At 40.6% G+C, this 27,467-nt stretch overlaps 1 protein-coding gene across 9 annotated transcripts in view; it reads left to right on the top strand.

Annotated features, from left to right (window-relative positions):
- Positions 1-27,467, top strand: part of LOC124149189 (zinc finger protein 652-A-like) — an 80,568-nt gene that overhangs the window by 8,731 nt on the left and 44,370 nt on the right. For 5 of the 9 annotated variants that reach the window (XM_046520614.2, XM_046520612.2, XM_046520615.2 and 2 more), the window contains exon 4: positions 19,906-19,970. In XM_046520614.2, the coding sequence (XP_046376570.1) occupies positions 19,906-19,970 (65 nt within the window). Of the gene's footprint in view, positions 1-465; positions 2,318-8,772; positions 12,123-12,662; positions 14,136-19,905; positions 19,971-21,984; positions 25,626-27,467 lie in introns of those variants that run through there. The other 4 variants (XM_046520610.2, XM_046520611.2, XM_046520609.2 and 1 more) reach the window with 4 other exon arrangements.

Raw genomic sequence — 27,467 nt, 5'->3', positions numbered from 1 at the left:
CAAAACGTTCTTGTCCAAAATGAGCTGTGGACAAGTTAAATTTAACTCCATGAGTATATTCCTGATAGTGAATTGAACATGTCTGGTGCTGTAATCTGCTGTGTTCCATCAGCCCATTGTTTGTGCACAGGATGTTCTTGAGGCAGTGTTGCTGTTTGTTTTGTGTCCATGATCTAGATACTGTTTCTGTTGTTTTAACGGGATGTTTTACACAGCAGAAGCAAGGATCACCACAGGTTCTTCTCACACACTTCTCCCTCATCAGAAAGTCAGTTTCAGAGAATGTTTGTCCCAGTGAACTCTCAGTATTCCTGCAGTAAGCATGAGCCATTAAAATCACGCCAAAATTCAAACAAAACTCCTTTCTTCTGCTATGTGATTTATCCAAATTTTAGTTTCTTTTTCTTGGTGTGTTATTTGCTAGTCTGCAGGAATACATTCTCTGAAATTGCCTTTCTATTGCAGGAAGAATCTTGGAAAATTACGTGGAATTTGTCCGCCCAAGTAATTATCCAGTTGGCCGAGGTCCATACTCTGCTTATAGGGAAAAATTGAAACAAGAAAATCCTCTAAAATGGATGAATTTCATGTTGAGAGAAAGGGAACGAGTGAAAAAAGAACGGGCCATTTTGAAAGAAAGAGACGATGAACAGGCATTGATGAAGAAGGAACGAATACGCATCCAGAATCGGTTGCGGAAGCGGAAAGAGAGGCAACGAAAACGCGACCGTGAACTGATGGCAATAGTGAAAACTGAACCAGACCAAACCCACAGTTCTCCAGCAGACGTGCAATTGCGAAATGCAGAAGAATGGAGGAAAGCTGGTGTTCGTATTCATTCATCTTATAAGCATCATGCAGGATGTGATGTGAACTTGTAGAACACTCTCAATGGAGTCACAGTGTATGTTTGCAGGTGTCTGATGTCGCAAATAATACCCTATAGTGGAACGCTGTTTAAGGTTTGACCTTTGATCAGGGTCCCGTTTCTCAAAGTGATCTTAGCGTTAAGATGATCATAATTCCGATATTTTAACACAGGTTTACGATAGGCGTACTGCTAGATCGCTTTGTGTAAGGGGACCCTTGTGGAATTGTTAATTACCTGGGTGCCATTGTACAAAACAACCTTAGCGCTACAACTGTTTTAAGTCTATGTTAAGGCGTGGATGTTACGATCACCTTAGTGCAAAGATCACCTTAGTGCTAAGATCGCTTTATACAGCGGTTCAGTCCCAAAAAGTGTTGCAGTTGTTGTGTTAGTCTCATTTCCAACAGAGCATTGTGTCACTCAGTATCTCTGTCTGTGTGTCCACATGCGTTTATGGACCTGTTGGCATTATGGGTAATAACATAGGTCCCCAGCAACCTATGCTGGTCGTAAGAGGCGAAAAATGGATCGGGTGGTCAGGCTTGATGACTTGGTTAATTGCATGTCATCGCATCTCAATTGTGTTGATTGATTCTCATGATGTCAATCAATGGATTGTCTGGTCCAGACTTGATTCTTTACAGGTCGCTGAAATATTGCTGGAATATTGCTGACTGCGACGTTTAAAAACAAACACTCATGCATTTACGTTCCAAAGGGAATGCTGCACAAACAGGAAGTGATGCAAAAATTTAGAGACATTTTCCACGGAATGCCATGACTACAGACACGTGGGATCCTTCTGTCAGGAAATGACATAAGTGTAATATGGGACTGAGAGTTTGGAGTATCTTGGAAGTATGGAATATTTATGAGGAAAATATTCAAAATCAAAATGGATTAAGATAAATAATGTTTTCTTTTATTTATTTTTCGAACAAAATTGAAACTGTTCTACATTTATCCAAGCATCTTTTATCAGGTCACCATAAGGATTGGCAAATGAATCTGTGTCTACACAATATTAACATGATTAATTTGAAATCCATTTTTGTACACGTTGTGAGAACTATTTATGATTGACCATTTTTGCACAACAAGTTGCAGTGCTATTTATGACATATATATAGATATCTATTTATAAGGACGTGTGACTAACATTGTTGATTTATCGTTGTTGTGTGGATATAGCCGTTTTATATTCATGTCTGTACAGTATTATTGAATGTTGACAACGGTACCACTCAGTGATATCTTGCAATAATCAACTTCTCTGTGGTATTTTAGTGCCTTATGTGTTCAGCCAGGGAACAGGACGTGTTGTGTTCACTGTAGTATCTGCTATAAGTATACACCCCGTGGCAGTGTTCGAAATAAGCCAGAGCTCCAGATAAGCTTTTGGTGTTGTGGGTATTTTACCCATGCATTTTAAAATCATTGGGTATCAGTAATTCTATCTGGGTATTCAAATTTCTGTTACCCACTAGTTTTTACACATGTGGGTATTTAAGTTAAATATTTAAAATCACTATTCATCTAGTCCCTGCAAACTGGTGTCGTGTGGGTTTGAGAGCTTTTTACTTTTAGGACTCAAAAATACAATGATACTTCCACAAGAAGGTGTGATGGCAAATGATCATGATGTAGCTGTCATTGTGGAGTTAGGCAAGGTTGACGGAATGCCCGTTTATAATTTCAAAATAAGTTGCTGATTTGCTAATCGAATACGCAGGGTTACTTCACAATATTTTGATGATACGCACAAGTTTGATTTTTGTAGCGTATCTGTAATGTTTGTTGCGTATTTGATACGCTTGGATTTTATTTTACTGTGTATTTCTGCATTTCTGATGCATATTTTACGCAGATACACAGCTTATCTGGAGCTCTGTAAGTGCCTGCTCATAGGCCCATGGCAGGTAGATCTTGTCGGGCCCGTAGTTTCACATTTGTATGGGTCCTTTTGGTCAGCAGTAAATTTAGGTGTGGAGATATTTGTCCACAATAAGCTGCAGTTGTTTAAATGAGGGCCTGAAGAGTTGAGTCAGGGCCTGCAGCTTCTAAAATCTGTTGGTATTGATGGCGGCCTGACATTTGTTTCATTTCAAACACTGCCCCGTAGAGATTCCATGTTAGAATAGGGCCTAGCAACATGGTCATAACAGGGGACTGAATGGTTCAGGTAGTCAGGCTTAGGGACTTGGTGGATTGTGTGTCATTAGTCATATCAGTCACTGGATTGTCTAGTCCAAACTTGATTATTTGCCATGTTTACAGACTGCAGTTGTGTAGCTGGAATATTGCTGAGTGTGCAACAAATGAACGATCCGGCATTAAAGGGGGAGTCAATGGTTCTCTAAACAAAATAGGTTTGGGGATAGTTTGTTCTTATTTACCTGTGTGTATTGCTGTTGCTTACCCAGGAATTGATCATGAAACTGTGATTGTTAGGTTTCCAAATATGGTAATCATTTTTATGAATTTGTGGTGGGTGATGAAGTTGAGTATCTGTGTGAAGCACCAATGTCTGACCACAAAGTTTCGAGGTCTGTTGGTACTGCCATGTGTCCATGTTAAGGTGTTCTGTGTGTTGCAGAGTATAAGAAAGTATCATTTAAGAGTTTTCAGCGAGCATCGTCATGCTTTAACTTCTTCAAGGCAGAAGTTCAAACACTTTTTTCTCAAGCCTTTCTGCTTTTGTAAAGAAGTTCTTCATGAAACATTTCATTGCCCTAAACATGGTTTCCAGTGACCAGGTTATCAAGATTCTTCTATTGCTTGGTGAGACAACCAGTACAATGTGTGAAGCCCATTTCTGGTGTCCCCCGCTGTGATATTGCTGGAATATTGCTCAAAGATGCGTAAAACTAACTCACACACTCACTCGCTCACTCGGGTAGCCTAGTGGTTAAAGCGTTCGCTCGTCACGCCGAAGACCCGGGTTTGATTCCCGACATGGGTACAATGTGTGAAGCCCATTTCTGGTGTCCCCCGCCGTGATATTGCTGGAATATTGCTAAAAGCGGAGTAAAACACCACCCACTCACTCACTCGCTCGCTGGTAAGACAATCGTGTGTTATGGAGGTGGCTGTCGGATAAGACAGATGAACCTTGAGGTCTGTGCAATGTTGTGAAGATCTGTCTCCTCATCGTGTGGTGTGAGTAGGTATCTGATACACCTACCCTGGTACGTGTTGTCACTATCATGCCCAGGGGCAACATCGCTGAAGGTATACCACACCCTGCTTGCTTGCTTCGGTGCCAGATCGGGAATTTATTACTGCACATCTTGGGCAGCTTGGTGTGGTTCTAACTAATCAGCCCTCTAAGTTGCGGCCATTTTGGTTGCCAAATGTGACTTAAATCTATGATTGGCGACCTAAATGTTTCTACTGCTCGCCACTTGGCTACCTAAAAGTAAACATAACTGGTGACACTAACTGCTTTAGCTATATGTTGGCCCCTAAAAACTTAGGTTTGGCTCCTAAGATATTCATGTTAGCGGCAGCCGCTTGGCTCCCTAACAACAATAAGACAAACGTAAGTTAGAGGGCTTGATAATGTGTCATGTGTTGGGATCTTCAGAGTTGCTTTACTGCAGACCAAGTGAGGTCCGATCACACTGGTCATGTACAACTAGGTATTTCGAAGATTTAATGTTCTTATCTTGAATTGCCACCTAATTACGTTTCCTGGCACTGTGTCTGGTTGTGAATGATTCAACTCATCACTCATGTCTTGTGCTGACAATCACCATGAAGTTTGGCAAGGGACATAACTCTGACTTACTGATTCCCAGTCTAAGTGTGTCTGGATAAACGAGGTTTCACAGTTTTAACTATTTAAGTGAGTGAGTGACTATGGTTTTACACTGCTTTTAACAATATTCCAGCAATATCACATGCTTGTCTATCATAGATCCATTCAGTCCCTCCACCTCATTCTAGCTGGGGGTGGGGGGGCACGGACGGCGCCGTGAATCGATATGCAGAGTTGCATCCCTTGCGCACCCCAGAAACCTGTGATTGTGAGTTCGAATTCCGGTTCGCCCAATTATGTTTCTAGGTTTGTCAGCACCATACCCGTGCTCATGGGTTTCACCAAAGTGGTAAACATCTGAGACCTGCATCACTTCCGGCTTTCTTCCCACATTAAGCTGACACGCCTTGATATAACCATGATAACTGGAATACTGTGAAAGTGGCGTTAAACCCAACTCACTCATTCTAGCTGGGGAAGCTGCTGTGATATCATTAGACTCTGTGTAACATTTAGTCCCAGAAATAAAGTTATCTTACTTAAAAATTTATATCTACAAATTAAAACCTAAAATCCAATTAGAGCCAAGAACAATTAATTTCAGAACTGAGGCAATCTGGCCTTGCCAAATCATTCTAGATTTGAGTCTATTTGCTGTTTAGTTTGTCCTCTCGGGGCTGGAAGACGGTCTATGCTTCCATGTGTGTATTCCTACGTGTACTTCAGGGAGTAAGCAATAGCAACTTGGTAGTGATACTGTTTCCCATCGTCTAGCCCAGAACCAATCAGCTTCCATGCTGTTAATCATTTTAAACTGTTCGTCATCTGTATGCAATTGAGAAAGCAATAACACCCTCATTGTGCTTCACTATATAGAACTTCAGTACTTGGGGTAAGTGATTCCTGATTGTCATTTTCATAGTGTTTATCATACCGGTATTTATCATGTTTATCATTAAGGCAACATCTATCATTCATTGTTGTGTAAACAATGAAATCTTTTTGAAGTTTGTTTCAGGAGGTCTTGATTAGCTCGATCAGGTCTTGTGGATGGAGCATTTCAAACGTGTCAGATAAATATCTTAATTCCTGCAGGTTGGGGAGGGTTAAAAGTCCACAATGTTTCATCCAACAGCATCAGCTTTCAGGGATCATTAAAAAGCTTTCATCGTCAGTTTTACTGCAGCGATGAACAGAATGGTTGGTAAAACTACATGAAATACAAGCAAAATTGTGCCTGGACAAAAATATTCTTGAAAAAATTGTTATGCTTTATATTGTTGGGGAAAAAAGAAATTGTCTTCCACAATAATTACATTGTTGCAAGTTGTTTTTTAGAAAGTTGTTTTGGGCTCATGGTTTAAGTTAAAAAAACTATCTGCTTTTGCAGCTGTTGCTGAAAAATATCTGGTCTCAATACAAAATCCTAAGCCTCCCAACAGAGAGGAAGTAAGGCAAGACTGATCCACGTGTATTTTGTTATTTCTTTGTTATGTTGGCTTTGTTGGACCTTTTACTAGCCCTGTGTTTGCTGTGCCAAATAGTTTCAGTTTTTGTGTGTGCTTTTCATGTTATTTGCTTACTCGTCCAAACCAAAGATGAAATATTTGTTGTCGTTAATGAGTTTATTGGGCTGAGCTTAGTACCAACTTGTTTTAACACGGACAAGATTGAGTATTATCGGAAACTGTAAGCATGGTAAGCGGTGTCCCTGTTGTATAGATTTGCGTAGTTAATGGCGCGAGTGTTCCACTACTATTTACTAACAATCATGTGAAGGAGTCGGGAGAAGTGTCGAGTTTTCCTGTGACGATTATCAACCATATTTGATTTGTAAAGATACTCGGATGCATGCAGAGGAAAGTGTCGAGTTTTCCAGCAAGTCACAGATGCTTCGGGGTTACCTCCCTTTGTCCTTCAAACCTGTTAACAGTCAGGGCCACATTTCACGAAACTATCTCAGCACTACGACTACCGATGGCTGTGTCAAAGAATGGGAGTTAAGGTAGTCTTTGCGCTAAGATCGCTTTGTGAAAAGGAACCAGTTACCAACTGACATTGGTTTTCCCTGAATGAGTGACCAACTTTCTCTATGGGAAAATCTTTCTCAGTATATATTCGATATATTGTGTCTGGTACAATAATGACTTGATGTTTATGGCCCTGTATTGCTTCAGTAGACAACAAGTTATGGCTGGCTTCAGGGAAATCTATCCCTTAGTATGTAAAGGATTCCTTGCAGCAGGCCATGATAGGCTGTTCAAGGGGAGGTCCTTGAGTCCTTGAGATCTTCTGTGATGGACACCGGATAAAATATCCTATTTGAGCTGTTGCCCCAAGTTTAATGTAAGACACTTGATATGGCGTTGGGAAAGCTGTTTCTGGGATGGCCTCTTAGTTAGTGTGCTGTATGTTGATATGAACATGTTGTTATGTTGATTTTGTGTGTACTAAGAAAGATGTTCAAGTAGCATAATAAAAGTTGAAAGTGATATGCATCTTAATGCGTTTGTTTTCCTTCTGGTGTTGATTTCAATAATCATGACTGCGTCGCCTATCATATTGCCAAAAGAAACCTATGAGTGTGGGTTCAAATCACAGTTCGCTCCGATTATGTTTCTAGGTTTGTCAGCACCATACCCGTGCTCGTGGGTTTCACAGAAGTGGTAAATGTCTCACTCACTCACTCACTCACTCACTCACTCACTCACTCACTCACTCACTCACTCACTCACTCACTCACTCACTCACTCACTCACTCACTCACTCACTCACTCACTCACTCACATTGCCAAAATTCAGCAGCCATGACAACAAATATGAAAAATACTTCACACACTCACTTGTACTCTTCCTTGCAACAACATTAATTGTTAGTCATTGCATCCAATCATGGGATGAAAACGGTTAAATATGCTGTAAAAGATTATGTATATATCTATATATGTGTGTCATCCAAAGCTTGCTATATCACTTGGGTGAGATGAAGCACTAGCTCCTGCCCACCTTCGGCATGACCAACTACTGTTCCCCCTACCCACGACCATCAGTTGATGGAGGGTAGATAACATTCTGTGGATGTAACAAGTTTCTGAGTAGCTACTCAGTCCAGGACATATTGCTGGAATCTTATAGAGATCTGAAAACAATGTCTGCAAAATATTTGAAAACTTGGTCAACTGAGACTGTACCAGGATCTGCTGATCCTGGTTTGAATCTCAGATTTGCCTGATTACGATCCTTGGTTTGTCTTCACCGTACCTGTTTGTCAGCTGGGCCTTTGCTTCTCGCTTTCATCAAAGTGGTGAATGTCTGTGACCTGAGTCACTTTGAGCGTGCCCCCGCATTAGGCTGATACGCCAAGCTATTACAGAAATATTCTCAAATATTAACACTGTACAACTGATAGCTGTTTTCCAAGGCACCTTTATAAATGACTTGTTCTGACTGCCACACTGTTTTTAAGCTTACTGGACTCGTGGAAGTCCGATATGTCTTGGTGTATGTGTGGACCGTGTAGGCAGAGTGTTCTCTTGTTGGTGACGGGATTGATGTTTGTGTGGCTGTCGGCTCATTGGACACAAGGTGAGAGCAACATTCCCATCTTTGCTTTCTTACAACGTATCACCACCCCGTAACCATGGTAACCCTGTAACGTTACAATGCTCCAGCTTGGTTTTCTGACCTCCCTTATCCTTTTCTGTTTTGTTCTGTTCTCTGTAATGGTGAAGAACTTGATGCCATCATCCTACTACTGACCTCATTTCCATTCTCACTTAAAGATCATTGGCTTGGCCTTTTGTCATGGAAACTTTCATAAGTCTCAGCTTAGGTTATTTTTTTCGTGTATGATTTCTATGAATAGTTCCTCCTTCGAACATGTTTACTCTTCATTTTAATGGATGACTATTTAAAGAAATATGAAAACAAAGCAAAGGAGGACATGTGTGCTCTTTCCTGAGTTTCAATCCGATTTTGAATTTTTGAAAATATTTTTGTTTGTTCAGGAACTCAAACTGGAGCACTGTGAGAAGAAATTCATTAACAATAAGTGCCATTCTGTTTTCTCTCTTCTTAGTTTGAGTTCCTTGACTGTCTTTCTCGGAAATCATTTGACCTTAATGATTTTCTTTGTTTGCAGATGCCTTGGAAATGGCTTCACAACACGAACTCAACCCCAATCTGCTGAGGTGCAACTTGTGTCCTTATGCCACATCTTTTGTAGGAGCACTTAAACGTCACTTACGAACGTGGCACATTAACAAGTCATCCCCCATTCCCCCACGACCTGGTTACCCATGGCCCAGCACGTGTGGTATGGACAATGTTGGTCAGTTCCAGTCCATGGTGCTCCCCGTGACACATCTCCAGGGTTCGGGGGAACCAGATGTGATGATCACGTCTGATAATACGGCGGGAAACCCTGGGATGTTAGAAGCAATAAGCATTTTTGAATCCAAAGAGAATGAAAGAGATAGTTCTTCCATTAGAGGGCAACACCCAGACTCTCTTATCCGAGACTTTAAATGCTTGTTGCCGGACACAGAAGAGAGGGATCCGTGCATTGAGGCCGTCTGCTCAGAAGATGTCCAGAACACCGTCATGGTCATGTCAACTGATGACTCGGAAAACTCACCGAAAGTATTACTCCTGTGTCGATTCTGCAACAAATCATTCAGGTCAAGACTGGGTCTGAAACTTCATATTGACTCCAAGCATCTTGGGAAGTTTCAGTACAAGTGTAAAATTTGTGGTAAAGGCTTTACTAATCTGTGGAACTACCGCAACCATCTCTCCACGCACAGTTTGACACCTTCAGAGAAGTGTGAAAACTGTGGAGCCGTGTTTCAGTTTAAAATCAGTCTTCAAGAACACCAACAAACATGTCTGCCGAGAACGTCTGCTCCAACAGAGCTGGTTGAGGTGAAGGAAGAAGCTTCATCAAGGATGTACAGTTGTCATATGTGTGGACGTCTGTTTAAATGGAGATCATCTCTCAAGTATCACCGGGACAAGGGCTGCATCGTCAAGCGGTTTAGCCAGGGGTTGCAATAAATGACGCTATGATGCACAGGTTTCTGTGTTTTTGTCACATGAACATGTCACATGTACTGTTGCTTTCTACATTGCTTTCCATCATGTCTTCAAATGAGGAATCACAAGTCACTATTCATTGTTTGCAGGTTCTTTGATGCCAACACAAAGAATCTTGCTGTAGGTTTTGAACGGAATCGTTTGTTACTCTGGATCTGTGGACATAGAACCAGTTAGGATCGATTTTATGGTTTAGACTTTTTCTAACCTTTTTGGTTTGGTCTTTTGAAAAAAAATGAAATATTTTCTGAAGCTTATAATAGCTGAAAATATAATAAATGCTACTTTTGTTTGAGGTGCAGGATGTTAGTATTTGTGCAGTAACATGTATACATATGTACACTGAGGCCTCGTTCTCTTTCTAAGAGAAGTTCAGTGGCTAGATACTTAATACAATAGATTTCCTATCAATTATTTAAAAGGAAAATGTTACTTGCAAGAAGGCATGGTAGGGCAGAAAAGACTAAATCTAAACAATATTTTATGATTGTTGTTTTTGGCTCAGAGCGGTGGAATCGTAGGAGATGTAAAAAATGTTTACTAGTCTGTAATAAAACAAAGGCTGGAATGACCATCCAGGCTGAGAGAGGCATTTATTTAATGTTTACTTATTGTCAGACATACAGAATCATGTCCCTGTGGATAACATTGGGCTGTCTGTTGTAAATAAATACACGTGCGAGCTGGTCTGTAGCTTGTCAAGAAATGCGTCTATTGGACTGTGATTCCCGATGAGCATAGCCTGCAACTTCTTGTGTACATTAGCAGGATGCGATTATATTCCCACTGCGTGAATGACAGTATCATGTATAATTGTATGTGTTTGTTGTCAGGATATTGATCCAGATGTATAGAACTGTTTGAAGACATCAAGCTATTGCCTGTTATTTTAGTGTTTATGTATGGCCACAGTATTCATTTTGCATACTCCTTGACGGTTTGGGTTAGAAGATTTCCCCAGCAGCCTTTGCTGGTCGTTATAGGTGTGTAAATGGATTGGGTGGTAGGGTTCTGTGACCTGGTTGATAGTGTGTCCTCATTGCTCACAATATCAGTCACTGGATTGTCTGGTCCAGACTCAAGTATTTACAGGCTGCCATCATATAGCTGGAGTACTTCTGAGAGCGGCATGAAACAGCAAACAATAATTTTGTGTAGGTCAGGAGTTGAGTTTGTCACACAGTGCCCAAATCGAAGTGTAGGGAAGGAGGTAAAATGAATCACATCACTTCTTCTGTCGCAATGTTCAGTGCTTGTACCTCACTAACCAGTACACACAATTAAACTGAACTCATCCTTCAAAGTCATGTTACCCTTAAATTGTTACAAGAGTCCTGCTATATCAAAGAATTGGATAATTTGTTGCCAAATTGTATTTTAGTCATTATTACCTGATGAGATTTAAGGATCAGACCTCAACACTGTTAAGTCACAAATAGGGCCACCTACACAAAAAGATTTTCGCGTTTGAGCTTGTGTTGTTCTGAACAGAGATGACAACCAGTATGATTTTGGTGTAATAGTGGCCATTTTGAAAATTATGCTATTATGCTAATCCCCCTCTTTTTTTCAATCTTTGTGGGTGCAGACATGAACTAATTGCATACACATCTATATTTTGATATACAATACACCACATGATCTTTCTGAAAACCAGTTCATTTTGTGTTGGATGATGAATTTTATGGATGTGTGGAGCTATGACCACGTGTTTCACTTCCGTCCAGATTTAAAGAAAATGTCAAAGTGAAAACCTGCACTATGGTACTATTATTATGAACATTACTCTGTTTTGCATGATATTACGTTTTGTTTTTGCCTCACTGATTACGTCAAAACTTCAATTACCTAGTGTTGGCACCTCTGTGTGGGTCACACCAGTAATTTCCCCTTAAGGAAGTCAAGATGTGGTGGTTCATATACTTCCCATCATCAAAGAATTAAATTCCCTGCAAGTCAGAATATGCTGAAGCGTCAACAATTCTAGGACTTTTGCTAAGGTGGACATAAAACTATACTTGCTATGGTCAAATTATGATTATTTGATCATTTGTAGATGAAGTTAAGATTCGCCCAAAAAGAAATCATAAAATGTTCAATAGTTTTATACTTCAAGTTGTCCACATGGTCCATGAACTATTCCCCTAAAATCTGTTCATTCTTGTGCAACATATGTGGTCATTTGGCCTTCCATGAATGAGCTGTCCATGTCAGACAATCATGGAATGATGTTGTGGAAACTATGGTGCGAAACAGATCAAATATGGACAATTCTGATATGGCTACAAGGTTTTTAGTAAGTCCCGGCCGCGTCATACCAAAAGACGTTAAAAGATGGTACTTGTTGTTACCCTGTCTGGCACTGGGCATTAAGGGGCTAAAACAAGGACTGGTCGGCTCGGAGTCGGTATCCTGTGTCTGAGTGGGGTATTCATGTTAAAACTGCGGCATGGTATCTCAGTGAGCTAGCACTATAAATCGGCATCAGTCCGGACTAGTACAAGCAGCCACACAAACACACACACGTACATGCACATCGCTATATAAGTGTCAATAATCTTGGACGTGACGTTAAACCCCATTTCACCTCACCACCTTTTTAGTAAGTACATTGTTGATGTAGCATAGTGTTAACTGTAATGACTAGTGTTCGAATAAAGCGCATGCCTGTAGGCCCATGGCAGGCAGAGCTTGAGTCGGGCACGTACTTACAAATTTGCATAGGTCTTATAAATTTATGTGTCAATATATTTGTCACAATAAACTGCAGCTTCTGACGTCTGTTGGTCCTGATGGCAGCCTGGTATTTTTATATTTTAAACGCTGGTAATGGCCAATAGTAAACAGCTGTATTGTGGCGCCGTCTTATGTAGATGCTGTGTACAGCTTGATCCTTTCTGTCTCGGGATATTTATGTTGTGATTTGTTTGTGTACAGACTTCATGGATTCAAGGAGCATCAACTCTGTTGGCATGGAAACCAAGGTATCCATGGAGATGAGAAACCAGTGTACAGAAACTATGGAAACCACATTCCCAAATATCGAATCATGTGCTCCAAATATGGAACCCTCTGTGTTGGCAACAAGTATGTGGAATATGGAAATGGTCACAAATGAAGGAACTTCTTTTCCTCCTGATTTCAACGTCACATCTTTGAGTACGGTTTCAAAGTCAAAATCTTTCGATCCCCAATATGAATGTCCGACATGTCAGCGTAAATACTCCACTCCACAAACAATAAAACGGCACATGAAAAGCCATGACCATGAGTTTGTTTGTCGGAAGTGTACACTTTATTACAAGACGTCCATGGAGCTTGAAGCCCACCAGGCTGTGAAGCATCCCAAGAAGTCGCAGGCGTGCCCGTATCGGGACTGCATGGAGACGTTCTGGATGGAGGCACAGCTCCACAAGCATGTCATTAGTCATAACAGGGAGGCCATTGTGGATTGTCCCAGGTGCTGGCTCCCATTCACATCTTGGGACGCCTATAAACAGCATATCAATCAGTGTCATCTGTAGACGAGGTGGACTTGGTGGTGGTGGTGGTGGTGGTGATGATGACGATGGTGATGATGATGATGATGATTCACATCTTGGGACGCCTATAAGCAGCATATCAGACCGTGTCATCTGAAGGCAAGGTAGACTTGATAAGGAGGATGATGACGACAATGCACCTGTCTAATTAACTTAAGTTGTTAAAACCTTTTTGTTGCTGAAAGTTTTAAAGCTCTGCCTCTTGATGATGATGATGATGATGATGATGATGCATCAGACTTTCTGACATTAGTTTTGCTGAACAGATCCCTTTTGTTGAATGTTTTTCAGCATCACCTCTTTGCTCTAAAATAACTCATTACACAGAATATTATATAAATAATTAATAAATAAGATAACTCAGTTCCCACATCATCGAACCATCCATTCTTATCACTACACATTATCTCACATTGAGAGTTAAAGGGGCACGGGCGCCCCAGTCGTCTATGTTGCCACAATTTGCTGTGCAGAGTTGCGTCCCCTGGGCACGCTAGAAATGCACCATACCCGTGTCTGAGACCTGCATCACATCGGGCTTTCCTCCCACATTAAGCTGACACACCGTGACATAACTGGAATCCTGTTAAACTGAACTCTCTCGCTCATTTATAGTTGGCATATTTTATGAAAACGTCAGGTGAATTGGTTTGATACCACTATTTCTCTTTAACAAGAACAGGTGTCCCAAAGTGGAAAGTCAGTAGAATACTTTTATCCCAGTTTAAGAGTTTCTAAAATTACCTTCTGGGTTTCTGTTCCTTCTGAGGGGGCATGGGTGGCCCAGTCTGAGGCGCCGCGACTCGAGGTGCAGAGTTGCGTCCCTTGGGCACACCAGAAACCTATGATTGTGGCTTCCCGGTTCGCCCCCATTATGTTTCTAGGTTTGTAAGCACCATACCCATGCTCGTGGGTTTCACCGAAGTGGTAAACGTCTGAGACCAGCATCACTTCGGGCTTTCCTCCCCAATTAAGCTGACACGCCGTGATATAACTGGAATACTGTTAAAAACTCACTCACTCACTCACTGTTCCTTGTGAAATATTGTTTTCAATGCGCAGTAGAAACTCTTTCGTGTTCAGCATGTCTTGTCAGCTTGTATATTTGAACATTTATGAGTTTGAATGAATATCAGTTAGCTTCTCATTGTGTTTGTTTTGTATGTAGGAAATGGAACTTTTCCTCCTTGTTTTTTCTTTTTATCTTGACAAGGCACATGTCACTGCTCCAGGGCCTTACTAAGGTTTCAGTATTTCTTCATAAAATTAGCACATGGCCGATAAGGATTTCAAACAAATCCAGATGTCAAATGGTGGTGAGGTTGTTTATAAGGTTTTGATTTTTGTAATTTCCATTGTAACAAATTGGACGATCTGTCTCAAAACAGTTCAATATTTCTTCCCAAAACGTATTATTATTATTATTATTATTATTATACAAAACGCAGCAAAGAGGGTTTGGGTGATCCTGGCACAGTCAGGCTGATTAGGCTCATCATCATGGCCTGGATAGGTCTGAGGCTGTATACAGGGCTATTCCAAAGAATTTTGTATTGATCATTTTCCATGACGCCCTCTACATATTCTGGGTCGTATCATGGATGGACCTCTGTGTCAAAACCACAAGCATGTCCATCATGTCGCTTAACATACTGTGTTTGTGCAATTATTATTATTATTATTATTATTATTATTATTATCATTATTAATATTATTGTCACAAGTACTTGAAAATGGATGATACATCTTTAGAAAGGCATTGATTTTGATTTTGATGTAACTAATAATTTCACTAAGAAATATATACCAGATATACTGGTAGGTACTGCAAATTTGGTTTTGGTGTTAAGTCTGTTCAGTAGATATTCCACACCTGCTGCCTTTCAGTCAAAGTGATTCTAGAATCTACGAGTTTTAGAAAGGATAAGTTTGTGCACTGAGTTTTCTTTTGTGTTGTCATGTTGACATCGGCACATATGCACTAATTATCCAGGGTTGAAAGAAATTCTTAAAGATAAGGCAGAAACAAAATACATTGACTTCCATTTCTTAACAAACCTATTGAAATTTGAAGGAACAATTTATTACATGTAGTATTGTGAGGCATTTGTAAATACGGACATGTGCAAGTATTTCCATGTATATTATGTGTTAAGCACAGTCTGGACGACTGTCAAACATTCATGTTTTGTCTGACTCCTTCGTGACTGTCACCTTGTACAGTCATATGTTCAGTGTGGATCGGGTGGCCACAATGTATGACAGCATGTCTCACACCAGTGCTGGCTCCAGGTCCAGCTCACTGGGATGCTTCTTAAGAAAATCAGATATTTTACGCCAATGCGATACGCCAATGCGACACCTCCTTTGGAGGTTGCGTCAGGTGGACTTTCTACTCAGCCAATCAGCATTGAGGCTTCTATGTTCTCAGTACAAGTGAGTGATCCATTCAGATAAGCATATCTCAAAAATGAACATTTTGGGAAATTTCGAATGTGAATAATAATGTCAAGTTGTATATGTTGATATTTCATACATACTTCTGTCATTTCTCATTGCCATGGCTGTGTGACCTGAAGTGTGTACCAGGGAGAGCATATTAGTTTTCTATGGCAGTTTTCTTTTGCTGAGATTGAAGTTTCCGAATCATGGTGGTGAGGGAATGAGAAGTGAGAAGGCTGACACCTGATTGGTCAAGCTGTTTGCACTAGAGAACTGTATTCCAGGTACCTTCCTATATACACACATAAACCCCAGGTACCTTACTATATACACACATATACCCCGGGTACCTTACTATATACACACATAAACCCCAGGTACCTTTCTATATACACACATAAACCCCAGGTACCTTACTATATACACACATAAACCCCAGGTACCTTTCTGTATACACAGATGTACTAGAACCAGAATGGGTGTGCTCTATCATGGCAGTGTTAATGGCATTGCTGTATCAAGTCAATGACCAGATTTGATGATAATACTCAAAGTAGGTATTATTCTGATTAAAGGTCTTTCTGGTGGGGATTACAGTAATTGCAAATGCTACCAAGTTATGTGACAGCCAGAGTGAATCTCTGCATTTGTAAGTAGATTCGACCTGACTCCACTGCGATCAATCATGTCCATATTGCCAAACTGGGGTATATTTGTATATACAGAGATACCTGGGGTATATTTGTGTATACAGAAAGGTACCTTGGCTATATTTGTGCATACAGAAAGGTGCCTGGAGTATATTTGTGTATACAGAAAGGTACCTGGGGTATATTTGTGCATACAGAAAGGTACCTGGAGTATATTTGTGTATACAGAAAGGTACCTGGGGTATATTTGGGTATACAGAAAGGTACCTGGGGTATATTTGTGCATACAGAAAGGTACCTTGGGTATATTTGTGCATACAGAAAGGTACCTGGAGTATATTTGTGTATACAGAAAGGTACCTGGGGTATATTTGTGAATACAGAAAGGTACATGGGGTATATTTGTGTATACAGAAGGGTACCTGGGGTATATTTGTGCATACAGAAGGGTACCTGGGGTATATTTATGAGTATAGAAGGGTACCTGGGGTGTATTTGTGAATACAGAAGGGTACCTGGGCTATATTTGTGCATACAGAAAGGTACCTGGAGTATATTTGTGTATACAGAAAGGTACCTGGGGTATATTTGTGAATACAGAAAGGTACATGGGGTATATTTGTGAATACAGAAGGGTACCTGGGGTATATTTGTGAATACAGAAGGGTACCTTGGGTATATTTGTGAATACAGAAGGGTACCTGGGGTATATTTGTGAATACAGAAAGGTACCTGGGGTATATTTGTGAATACAGAAGGGTACCTGGGGTATATTTGTGAATACAGAAGGGTACCTGGGGTATATTTGTGAATACAAAAAGGTACCTGGGGTATATTTGTGAATACAGAAGGGTACCTTGGGTATATTTGTGAATACAGAAGGGTACCTGGGGTATATTTGTGTATTCGGAAAGGTACCTGGGGTATGTTGATGTTGAAAACAAAAAGACCCCCAAGGTGCAAATTAAGCACAGTATCTGCCTTGTCTACCTGTTTGAACCTGGTCCAAATTGCTGATGCATGTCAGCCATTCTGACCAACCGATCCCCATTCCTTGGCAACCTGCTGATCCTCATTGCCTGAGGTGAAGGGGAAAACTAATGTTGTCAAGTGATTTTGTCATGTTATTGATGTGTAAATACAAGTTAGGTTTGATATGATGTACATGTATGTTGCCCCACTATAGTCAAAAGCTTTAAGGGTATTTGGTGTTTGATGATCATCAAACTGTTTAAACTGAATAAAATTGCTTTAAAGACAATGTTTGTTCATGAGCTTCATGATGTTATTTGTAGTGTTGCAACAGTTGATTATGGCACCTAAGCCTTGCCATGGACATTGTTCTGAATGTATGTGTACTGATGCAGCCATCCTCGATATTCCAGTGTATCGTATCTCCATTTGGTATGAATAAATACCCTGGTCACATTCATCTTGGTGATATGAGGGGGCATGGGTGGCCCAGTCGTCTAAGGCGCCGCGATTCGCTGTGCAGAGTTGCGTCCCTTGGGCACGCCAGAAACCTATGATTGTGGGTTCGAATCCCGGTTCGCCCTGATTATGTTTCTAGGTTTGTCAGCACCATACCTGTTCTCGTGGGTTTCACCGAAGTGGTAAACGTCTAAGAGGTGCATCACTTCGGGCTTTCCTCCCACATTAAGCTGACACGCCGCGATATAACTTGAATACTGTTAAAAGCAGCGTTAAACCCAACTCACTCACTCACTCATCTTGGTGATGTCACATCTCCCTCTGCCTTCACTAAGATCGTACAGACTTTCACCAGTATATCGTGTCTCCATTCTGTACTGAGTGCTTGCTTGTCGTAAGAGGCGACAAGCGGGATCAGATGGTCAGGCTTGCTGACTTGGTTGATGCATATCATCGTATCCCAATTGCGTGGATTGATGCTCATGATGTCAATAACTGTATTTTCTGGTCCAGACTCAATAATTTACAGACTGCCATCATATAGCTGGAACATTCCAGCATTGAACAACAAACTAACAAACAAAAAGGGTATTTGACTGGATGGCTTTTTTAGTGTCATGTCATTCAAAACAGGCTCAAAATGGAGCTATGGTGGCTGATGTGCCAAGGTATATAGTCTAATACTGGACACACTTGAGACTCGAGGAGAAAGAACTGATGCCAACAGTTTTGAACAGATTTGCAGCCTGACACAACGTGTGGTACTTTAGTCTTCTGCCAACATGGATGACAATCAAGTTGTCTTTAGCACAGTGCATGGTGCTGCCAAAATACTCTGGTTTGTGAGATCTGTGATTCTCACTGTTACTAATCACATGACACTACAGAAATTCATTCACAAATGCTGTTTCCCTTTGAAATTGAGTGACAAAATGGCGGAAGTGGTTAATCTCTCACATTGTTATCTCCCCTGTATTCATGACCACAAAATGGCGACGACCGACCATGCTCAATAATATTTACTTATGAATAAGAAATAGGACTTGCATGTGCAATCGGCGTCAAACACTTCTGCACCCAATACATCACAATATGTATCACAGTACAGATAGCTGTATGGCTATATATTGCAATACAATTTATTTTCCCATGCACAGCCCAAATGAGTGATATTGCTGCTTGTTTCAATCATAAGAGAACACTGCAATAGCCATGAACATATTATTAGACACGGGTCTGTTCCACAAAGCAATCATTGTGTTAAGGTGATCGTAACTCCCACACATGACTTACGACAGTTATAGCGCTACGATCGCTTTGAGCAGCAGGGCCCTGGAAAACTGATTGATATATGGTGTCATTTGAATCAGACACAAAATGAAGCTTGATAGCATATGACTCCCAGTAGAATGGAGACCTCATCAGGTGGCTGGTCAGTGAATGACTATAGAGTATACTTTTACTGTTGCGATATATCTCAAAAGCACAACTTTGATATGTTTACAACATTGCTACAACTTTTGTACTTGTGTTTGGACAGTTTGAAATTACCTGTACAGTGTAAATTTCCTTAATGACAACCTATCATGTCTGCCAAGTCCTAGATTCAACTGACTTCATCTCAGTGGTTTACTGTCAAAAGACAGTTTCGGTAGTTATGTTTGCACAAGCTTGAGACCGTCCGGAATTCAGCAGGATGGCCTTGAAAGGCCTTAAGTGTCAATGTGCATTTAAAGGGCTTAAAATTTGACAAAATGGCTTGAAAGGCCTTATATTTATCAAGCCTTGCTGTTAAATATATAACAATTACTTTGTGCTCGTATAATGTATGAGGACATGATGTCATGGAAATGGTAGTCTGTAACTCGTCTGTAACTAGTCTGTAACTCTATTGACAGATAACATAGAGACTGGTCCATGGGCTATAGTATTGTAATGGGGGATGCACAAATGGAGACTTTTGGGCAATGAAATAAAGAAAGAGTACAAAATATCTCTGTGCACACTAGGGTCTTACTTTTAGCCTTGAAAAGTGTGATCATTGGCCATAACTTAGGTGGATCAAGTTTTGTAATAACCAATGAAAACCATTGTAACGTGGCGTGTTTGTTGCAGGTTACACGGCCCAATTCACTCCACGGCCAGGCAAAGTACCCCAGGACATGGCCAGCAAGTTCAATGTGAGTACCATTCTCCTTTAGCATCACATGACACATGACACACGACTCACGACTCACAACTCACGCCAGAGTAAAGCCATCAAGCCTCCACTTGATGCAAGAAAAGATCAAGTTGTTGGACTGTCGCTGTTCTGAATTGCATTCCTCCATCACCAGTATTCACTTTGCCATTGGTTCCAATCCAAATTATCTACATTATGTATACAATACGAAGTGGTAATCGCCTATAAACCTACAACCTACATGGGTTGCACCCTATAAACATGCAACCCATGTAGCATAATGAGATACATTTTAAGTACCACTCAAGCTTTACTCTCAATCAGTCAGTCACTCACTCACTCACTCACTCACTCACTCACTCACTCACTCACTCACTCACTCACTCACTCACTCACTCACTCACTCACTCACTCACTCACTCACTTGATGTACTGAGCTGGGCAAGGATAAAATATCGGCCGCTGCATCCTTGATGAGCATAGCTACTGTAGTTCAGCAACATAAATATTTCAGAGAGTATAACTGTTTATTCCTCATGTCATTGGAAACAGTAATGCTAAAATTAGTTTTTCTCCCCATATTTATTTCATAAAACATTGGAGGCAAACCACTTACTGTCCGAAGGCGTTGAAAGCATTTAACAGTTTCCAAACATGATTACTTGTTTTCGGCTTCTCTCATAAGGATATGATTGCCATGGAAATGGAACAGTTGTGACGAGTACAGGCGTCATGTACTTCTCAGGGTTCGTGCATATGGATGAGAGCTCATTAGAAATGTCATCGATCCCAGTTGCGTGGATCGATGCTCATGATGTCAATCACTGGATTGTCTGGTCCAGACTCGATTATTTACAGACCGCCGTCATATAAGTGGAAAATTGCTAAGTGCAGCGTTAAACTACAAACAAACAAACAAACAAACATTAGAACACACATACATAACCTTTCATAGTGACATCCTGGGTGCGTCTTGTAAGACTATCAAACTGTTCAGCTTCAATACACACACAGTGACATGGCTGGACAACTCATTGGGGTATGTTCGTCTTGTAAGACTATCAAACTGTTCAGCTTCAACACACACACAGTGACATGGCTGGACAACTTATTGGGGTATGTTCAACAGATGTCTTGTATCATATGAATCCATCCATTGTCAACAACTGTCATTTGAAATACTTGTTGGCATACAAAGGTTTTTGTGCAATATGACCATGTTTTGCATGTGTGTGACGATCTGGTTGTGGTCTAAGCCCCTCTAATACATGAGTACATGCTTATACTGCTGTGTGCATGCTCTTGGAAACATGACATTGAGAAATATTAACAGGACGTATAACTGCATTGTTTCAAGGATTCCACACCTTCATCTAGAACACCACAAGATGGGTGGAATATCACAATGTTTCATTTTTGTGGAATTTTCAAAAATATTTGCAATTTGATGGGAAGATGTATTCTTACCAACTTTCTGCCAGATGAATGGTTGCTTTGATTTCTGTGATGACTCGAAATCTGGAACCCTGTTGTGTATGAATTTGTTTAACTTTCATGAACTTTTCTCACTAACAGCTCAAACAAAGGATGTCAGTTCAATTTCTTGAACTAATATTTTGGTAAAGTTACTGTAACCACAGGAAATATACTTTTGATGGTAATGACTCGAAAGATTCTTGGAAGTGCAACATGAATATTTTAGCTAATGACATCCACGAAATAAGAGAAATAAGCCCGGAAAGCGGACGGCAGCAACAAGTTTGATTTGGAGGACATCGCAGGTAAGACTTTCCCAACAGCTGGTTATTCCTGCTTATAAGAATCATGCCAAATATGAAATATAAATTTTTAAAGTCTCTCCTCGAGTATTTGTTGATTTAGTTGCATGATTTGTTTTTTTCTAAAATTGAAGAATATATTTTTTAAATAATTTTCAAGGAATCCTTTGTCTGAGCTGTTTGTGTTTTGATGTTGTTTGGTAACCGAATTGATCGTAATTTTTTCTTTTCTAGGAACATGACAGCTCAATGGTGAAGGAGGAGCCCAGATCATCTCCCCTAGGTATGAGTGTTGTCATGACTGCCAGCAATCATCCAATCAGTGAGCTCAAAAGAGACCAGACTAGAATTCTGACTAGTGACACAAATTTTTCAAACAAGTTTGTATCAAGAACAGAAACAGTGCCTAGTAGCACCTCATTCCCATTTCATATACAACATGAACACCTTGGAAGTCTGGAAGAAATGGTGCGCCACCAGAACTACAGGAAAACAGCACCTTCTGCAAGGTCATTTCAACCCAATGTCAACCTTCTGGCAAGGTCAGATGGTTCCCATGGCAACAGCAATGTCATAGTAAGCCAGTCTGTAAATCAAGGGGACAGCCTGCAGAACGTCCAGCCATGTTCAAGTTCAGAATTTACGTGTACAATTTGTGCTTTCTCACACAGGGACGAGCCAACGGTTCATAAACACATGAGATCAGTTCATTTCAAGCAAACTTTCGTCTGTCCAATATGCAGATTGGTGTTTGCGTTTGACAAGGACCTGTCTCATCATAAGAAGCAGATGCATGGGAATGGCTTCGCGTGTGAACAGTGTGGTAAAGTGTTCACGCTCAAGTGTAACTTGGTGGAGCATGTCAAGCGGATTCACGAACACGGCGTGAACGCCAGGCACTTCATGTGTCCTGTCGTTGGCTGTTTGAAGGCCTTCACAAGACCTAGTCATCTGAGGATCCATATGACCCGCAACCATGTCACTGACCCATTCACACAGTATTAGGGTCTCCGAGACCTGCTACTAGTACTGGTGTAGTACTAATATATACTGAACAAAAAAGTTAGGGATCAGGAATATTTTTGTGGATCTTTTTTGTGTGGAGAAGTCTGAGTGGACAATTTAAAAATATACCCCCAAATATTCATTATCCCTAATTTTCCATTTGTTCAGTATGGTACTAATGTAGTATTAACTACTGTTAGGTGACAATTTTTTTCAGTTTCCTAATTCGATTGATCGGATCCAAAGGACACAAGAGATCATTGGACAATAAAATATTGTGTAGGTTTATTTTTGTTTACCAGATAACTTCCAAAATCAAAGACAATTAAAGTATAGTTAATAGTAACCTTGTTAGATATAATTGATCAAATGCATTGTATGTAATCTTTGGCCTCTGTCTTACAAACAGAACAAAGACTTCTTTATCAGGAGTCAACACATTTGAATGTTGCTGCTAATATTAAGAATCTGCACATGCTTGAGGCAAAATTAGAATATATTTTTACAAATTTAACAAACCAATTGAACAATTTGAAGCCAAGTATAATAAAAAAGATATTGACCTTCCCAAATATATTTTTATCATCCCAAACTGGGTTCTCGAGGAGATACCTTTGAATGAAATCAAGAGATATATCTGAGAAGATATTGCATCACAATGCTTTGTCAACCATTGTGACATCACAAGTTACCACAATGTCACAATAAGATGACATCACTAGTCTCTCTGCCACTGAATCTGGTTTGGTCTACTATTTACACTCAGGACACTGGCTATTAGTGTTCACAAACTGAAAAAGTCCAAAGAATAGAATCTTACACTCATGTCTTTTATGTCAAATACATCAACACTCAACAATAGAAGTTTAAGACTTTGCAAGCCTCAGAGTTTTGAACTTTCATTAACTTGTGTTTGATATCAGAAGACACTAGGTTTGATTATCTATTTATGTTTATTTGATCGTGAATGGTAACCTTTTGCTCTGGTTCAGTCCAATAAGTCAGTAGGGGGAAATCAGCTTTGTTTAGATTCTCCACATCTCAAACACACACAATTACAGAATTAACTGTCAACTGCAGGATATTATGGATTATGTGGCCCTAGGGAATTAATTAAGTTTGTAATTTGTATTTTCAACAGTAAATCTGGAGGGACATGAGTTTTTGTCTGAGAAAATGTGGAAGGGTGTTTATCTTAAATGCCAGCCTATTGTTGGAATACAAACGAGGAAAACAAAGAAATGTACAAGACAATCAGCACGAAGCAAAAGTTGAGAATATACTGACAATAATTTCACCTATATCCGTGACCATTTTTGTAACATCAAATAACACATCATTTCGCTTATTGTTTGCTACAGTTTGTTTTGTTATTCCCCCGACCTACAAGGGAGTAAAAAGTTATTCCAGGGAATTCTGATCCTGTCGGTCTGTCCTTCCAAGGACATTTTTGTGTGCGACCTATCACTTGAAAACTACTGCATAGATTCTTTTCAAACTTGAGGAACACTTTTTATACTAATAGGAGAGGTGCAGTGCGAAGTTTGATTTCAATATTTCAGAAAAATTACAGCTTTTATTATTATTTATAAACCTTTTACTTAAACGTTTGTGCGACCTATGACTTAAAAACTGCCACATGGAATCATTTCAGTTTTAGCGAACAGTTTCCATACTTATAGAAAAGGTGCAGTGCATGGTTTTATTTTGACATGTGGATTTTCTGAGAAAATATGAATTTTACATGTTTTGAACTTAGAATGTTTGTTTTACTTCAACATATGTGCGACCAATAACTCGAGAACTACTTCATGGATTGATTCTTTTCAAAGTTAAGGAATACTTTCTATAATAATAGGAGGGGTGCAGTGTAAAATATTGATTGTGATATGTGTATTTTCTGAAAAAAATATGATTTTTTTCATGTTATGAACTTAGAACATTAACATTTCTGTGACCTTTAACTTGAAAACTATTTCATGGATTCTTGTCCATTTGGGGGTACAGTTTCTATACCAATAGGAAAGGTGCAGTACAAAGTTTGATTTCATAAGTGGATTTTCTGAGAAAATATTGCTTTTTTCAAGTTTTGAACTTAATATATGTTGGGGTAAATAATCGGGGTATTAGTGAGCCCTGCTCACTTTTTGCCTGTTTACTATGTGTTATTAAAGTGTTTACTGTGAAGATCTTTTAGGTAACATTTTAGTGATGAAGGAATGCCATCATTGGCCTGTGGTGATACAGAGTGTTTCATTGTTTTATTGGTCTATATTCTGTGTGCTGTTCATTATTCAAAGGCTAAGTCAGTCAGATTTATGTTGTAGATATTTTCATTAATTTTATTTTTTCATATTTCTTATTGATATTCGACTATACTATGATAGTTCATGTCAAATGAAAAATATATTGTTTTAACAATGGTTGAATATGGTTTCTTCATAGTCACGTTTGTTTTAAATATTCATATCTTCGCATTGTAATACATGGTCAGTTTGAGGATTTCAAATGTTCATGACAAATAGTGAGTGAGAGAGTTGGGTTTAATGCTGCTTTTAACAGTATTCCAGTTATATCACGGCGTTCATGACAAATATGGACCATCAGATGTGCAGACACTGAAAAAGCTTGGAGACACGATGCTGACACAGGAAATAATGGCCACATATCTGAGACTTGCTCAGGTAAGGCAAGGTTGTGCAACCCAAGTGCTCGTCCCCATGGTTTCAGACATCTTGGTACAGTGTGTTTATTTTTTGCCCAAGCTATGTTTGGTGACTGCTGGCACAGGGAAATAAATATGTTTTGTATGTTTGTGTTTTGTTGTGGAAAAGATAAATACGGTAACTCAGTGTGATGATAAATGTGTGGTAATTGCGAGGGGTCACTCAGTGACGCTATAATTGCTGGATTATTTAATGAGATTTCAGCTCCTGAAGAAATGAGCAACAGCTTCAAGAATTATCAAAATGCTTCCACCATCCATCTTTCTTTCCATATTATGAAACTATCAGTATTCAAGATGAAGATAGAGGGATCCAGGGTCCTTTACATTTATAGATTTAGAGGTCCCCAGGCTATAACACTGCAGCCACACTCCACCCAGGACCCGTGGTGTGAAGGATCCATGGTCCTGTACACTGACAGATTTAGGCATCCCTAGGGTGTTACACTGCAGCCACACTCCACCCAGGATCCCTGGTGTGAAGGATCCATGGTCCTGTACATTGACAGATTTAGGCATCCCTAGGGTGTTACACTGCAGCCACACTCCACCCCAGGACCCCTGGTGTGATGGATCCATGGTCCTTTACACTGACAGATTTAGGCACCCCCAGGCTATAACACTGCAGCCACACTCCACCCCAGGACCCCTGGTGTGATGGATCCATGGTCCTTTACACTGATAGATTTAGAGGTCCCCAGGTTATAACACTGCAGCCACACTCCACCCCAGGACCCCTGGTGTGATGGATCCATGGTCCTTTACACTGATAGATTTAGAGGTCCCCAGGTTATAACACTGCAGCCACACTCCACCCCAGGACCCCTGGTGTGAAGGATCCATGGTCCTTTACACTGATAGATTTAGAGGTCCCCAGTCTATAACACTGCAGCCACACTCCACCCCAGGACCCCTGGTGTGAAGGATCCATGGTCCTTTACATTGACAGATTTAGGCACCCCCAGGTTATAACACTGCAGCCACACTCCATCCCAGAACCCCTGGTGTGAAGGATCCATGGTCCTTTACATTGACAGATTTAGGCACCCCCAGGTTATAACACTGCAGCCACACTCCATCCCAGAACCCCTGGTGTGAAGGATCCATGGTCCTTTACATTGACAGATTTAGGCATCCCCAGGTTATAACACTGCAGCCACACTCCACCCCAGGACCCCTGGTGTGATGGATCCATGGTCCTTTACACTGACAGATTTAGGCATCCCTAGGGTGTTACACTGCAGCCACACTCCATCCCAGAACCCCTGGTGTGAAGGATCCATGGTCCTTTACATTGACAGATTTAGGCATCCCCAGGTTATAACACTGCAGCCACACTCCACCCCAGGACCCCTGGTGTGATGGATCCATGGTCCTTTACACTGACAGATTTAGGCATCCCCAGGTTATAACACTGCAGCCACACTCCACCCCAGGACCCCTGGTGTGATGGATCCATGGTCCTTTACACTGACAGATTTAGGCATCCCCAGGTTATAACACTGCAGCCACACTCCACCCCAGGACCCCTGGTGTGATGGATCCATGGTCCTTTACACTGACAGATTTAGGCATCCCCAGGTTATAACACTGCAGCCACACTCCACCCCAGGACCCCTGGTGTGATGGATCCATGGTCCTTTACACTGACAGATTTAGGCATCCCCAGGTTATAACACTGCAGCCACACTCCACCCCAGGACCCCTGGTGTGATGGATCCATGGTCCTTTACACTGACAGATTTAGGCATCCCCAGGTTATAACACTGCAGCCACACTCCATCCCAGGACCCCTGGTGTGATGGATCCATGGTCCTTTACATTGACAGATTTAGGCATCCCCAGGTTATAACACTGCAGCCACACTCCACCCCAGGACCCCTGGTGTGATGGATCCATGGTCCTTTACACTGACAGATTTAGGCATCCCCAGGTTATAACACTGTAGCCACACTCCACCCCAGGACCCCTGGTGTGATGGATCCAT

The sequence above is a fragment of the Haliotis rufescens genome, unplaced genomic scaffold (assembly GCF_023055435.1).
Source record: "Haliotis rufescens isolate VD_foot unplaced genomic scaffold, xgHalRufe1.0.p SCAF_39, whole genome shotgun sequence".
Lineage (NCBI taxonomy): Eukaryota > Metazoa > Mollusca > Gastropoda > Lepetellida > Haliotidae > Haliotis > Haliotis rufescens.
The sequence above is the reverse complement of the archived record's forward strand: the minus strand, read 5'-3'. Positions and strand labels throughout refer to the sequence as shown.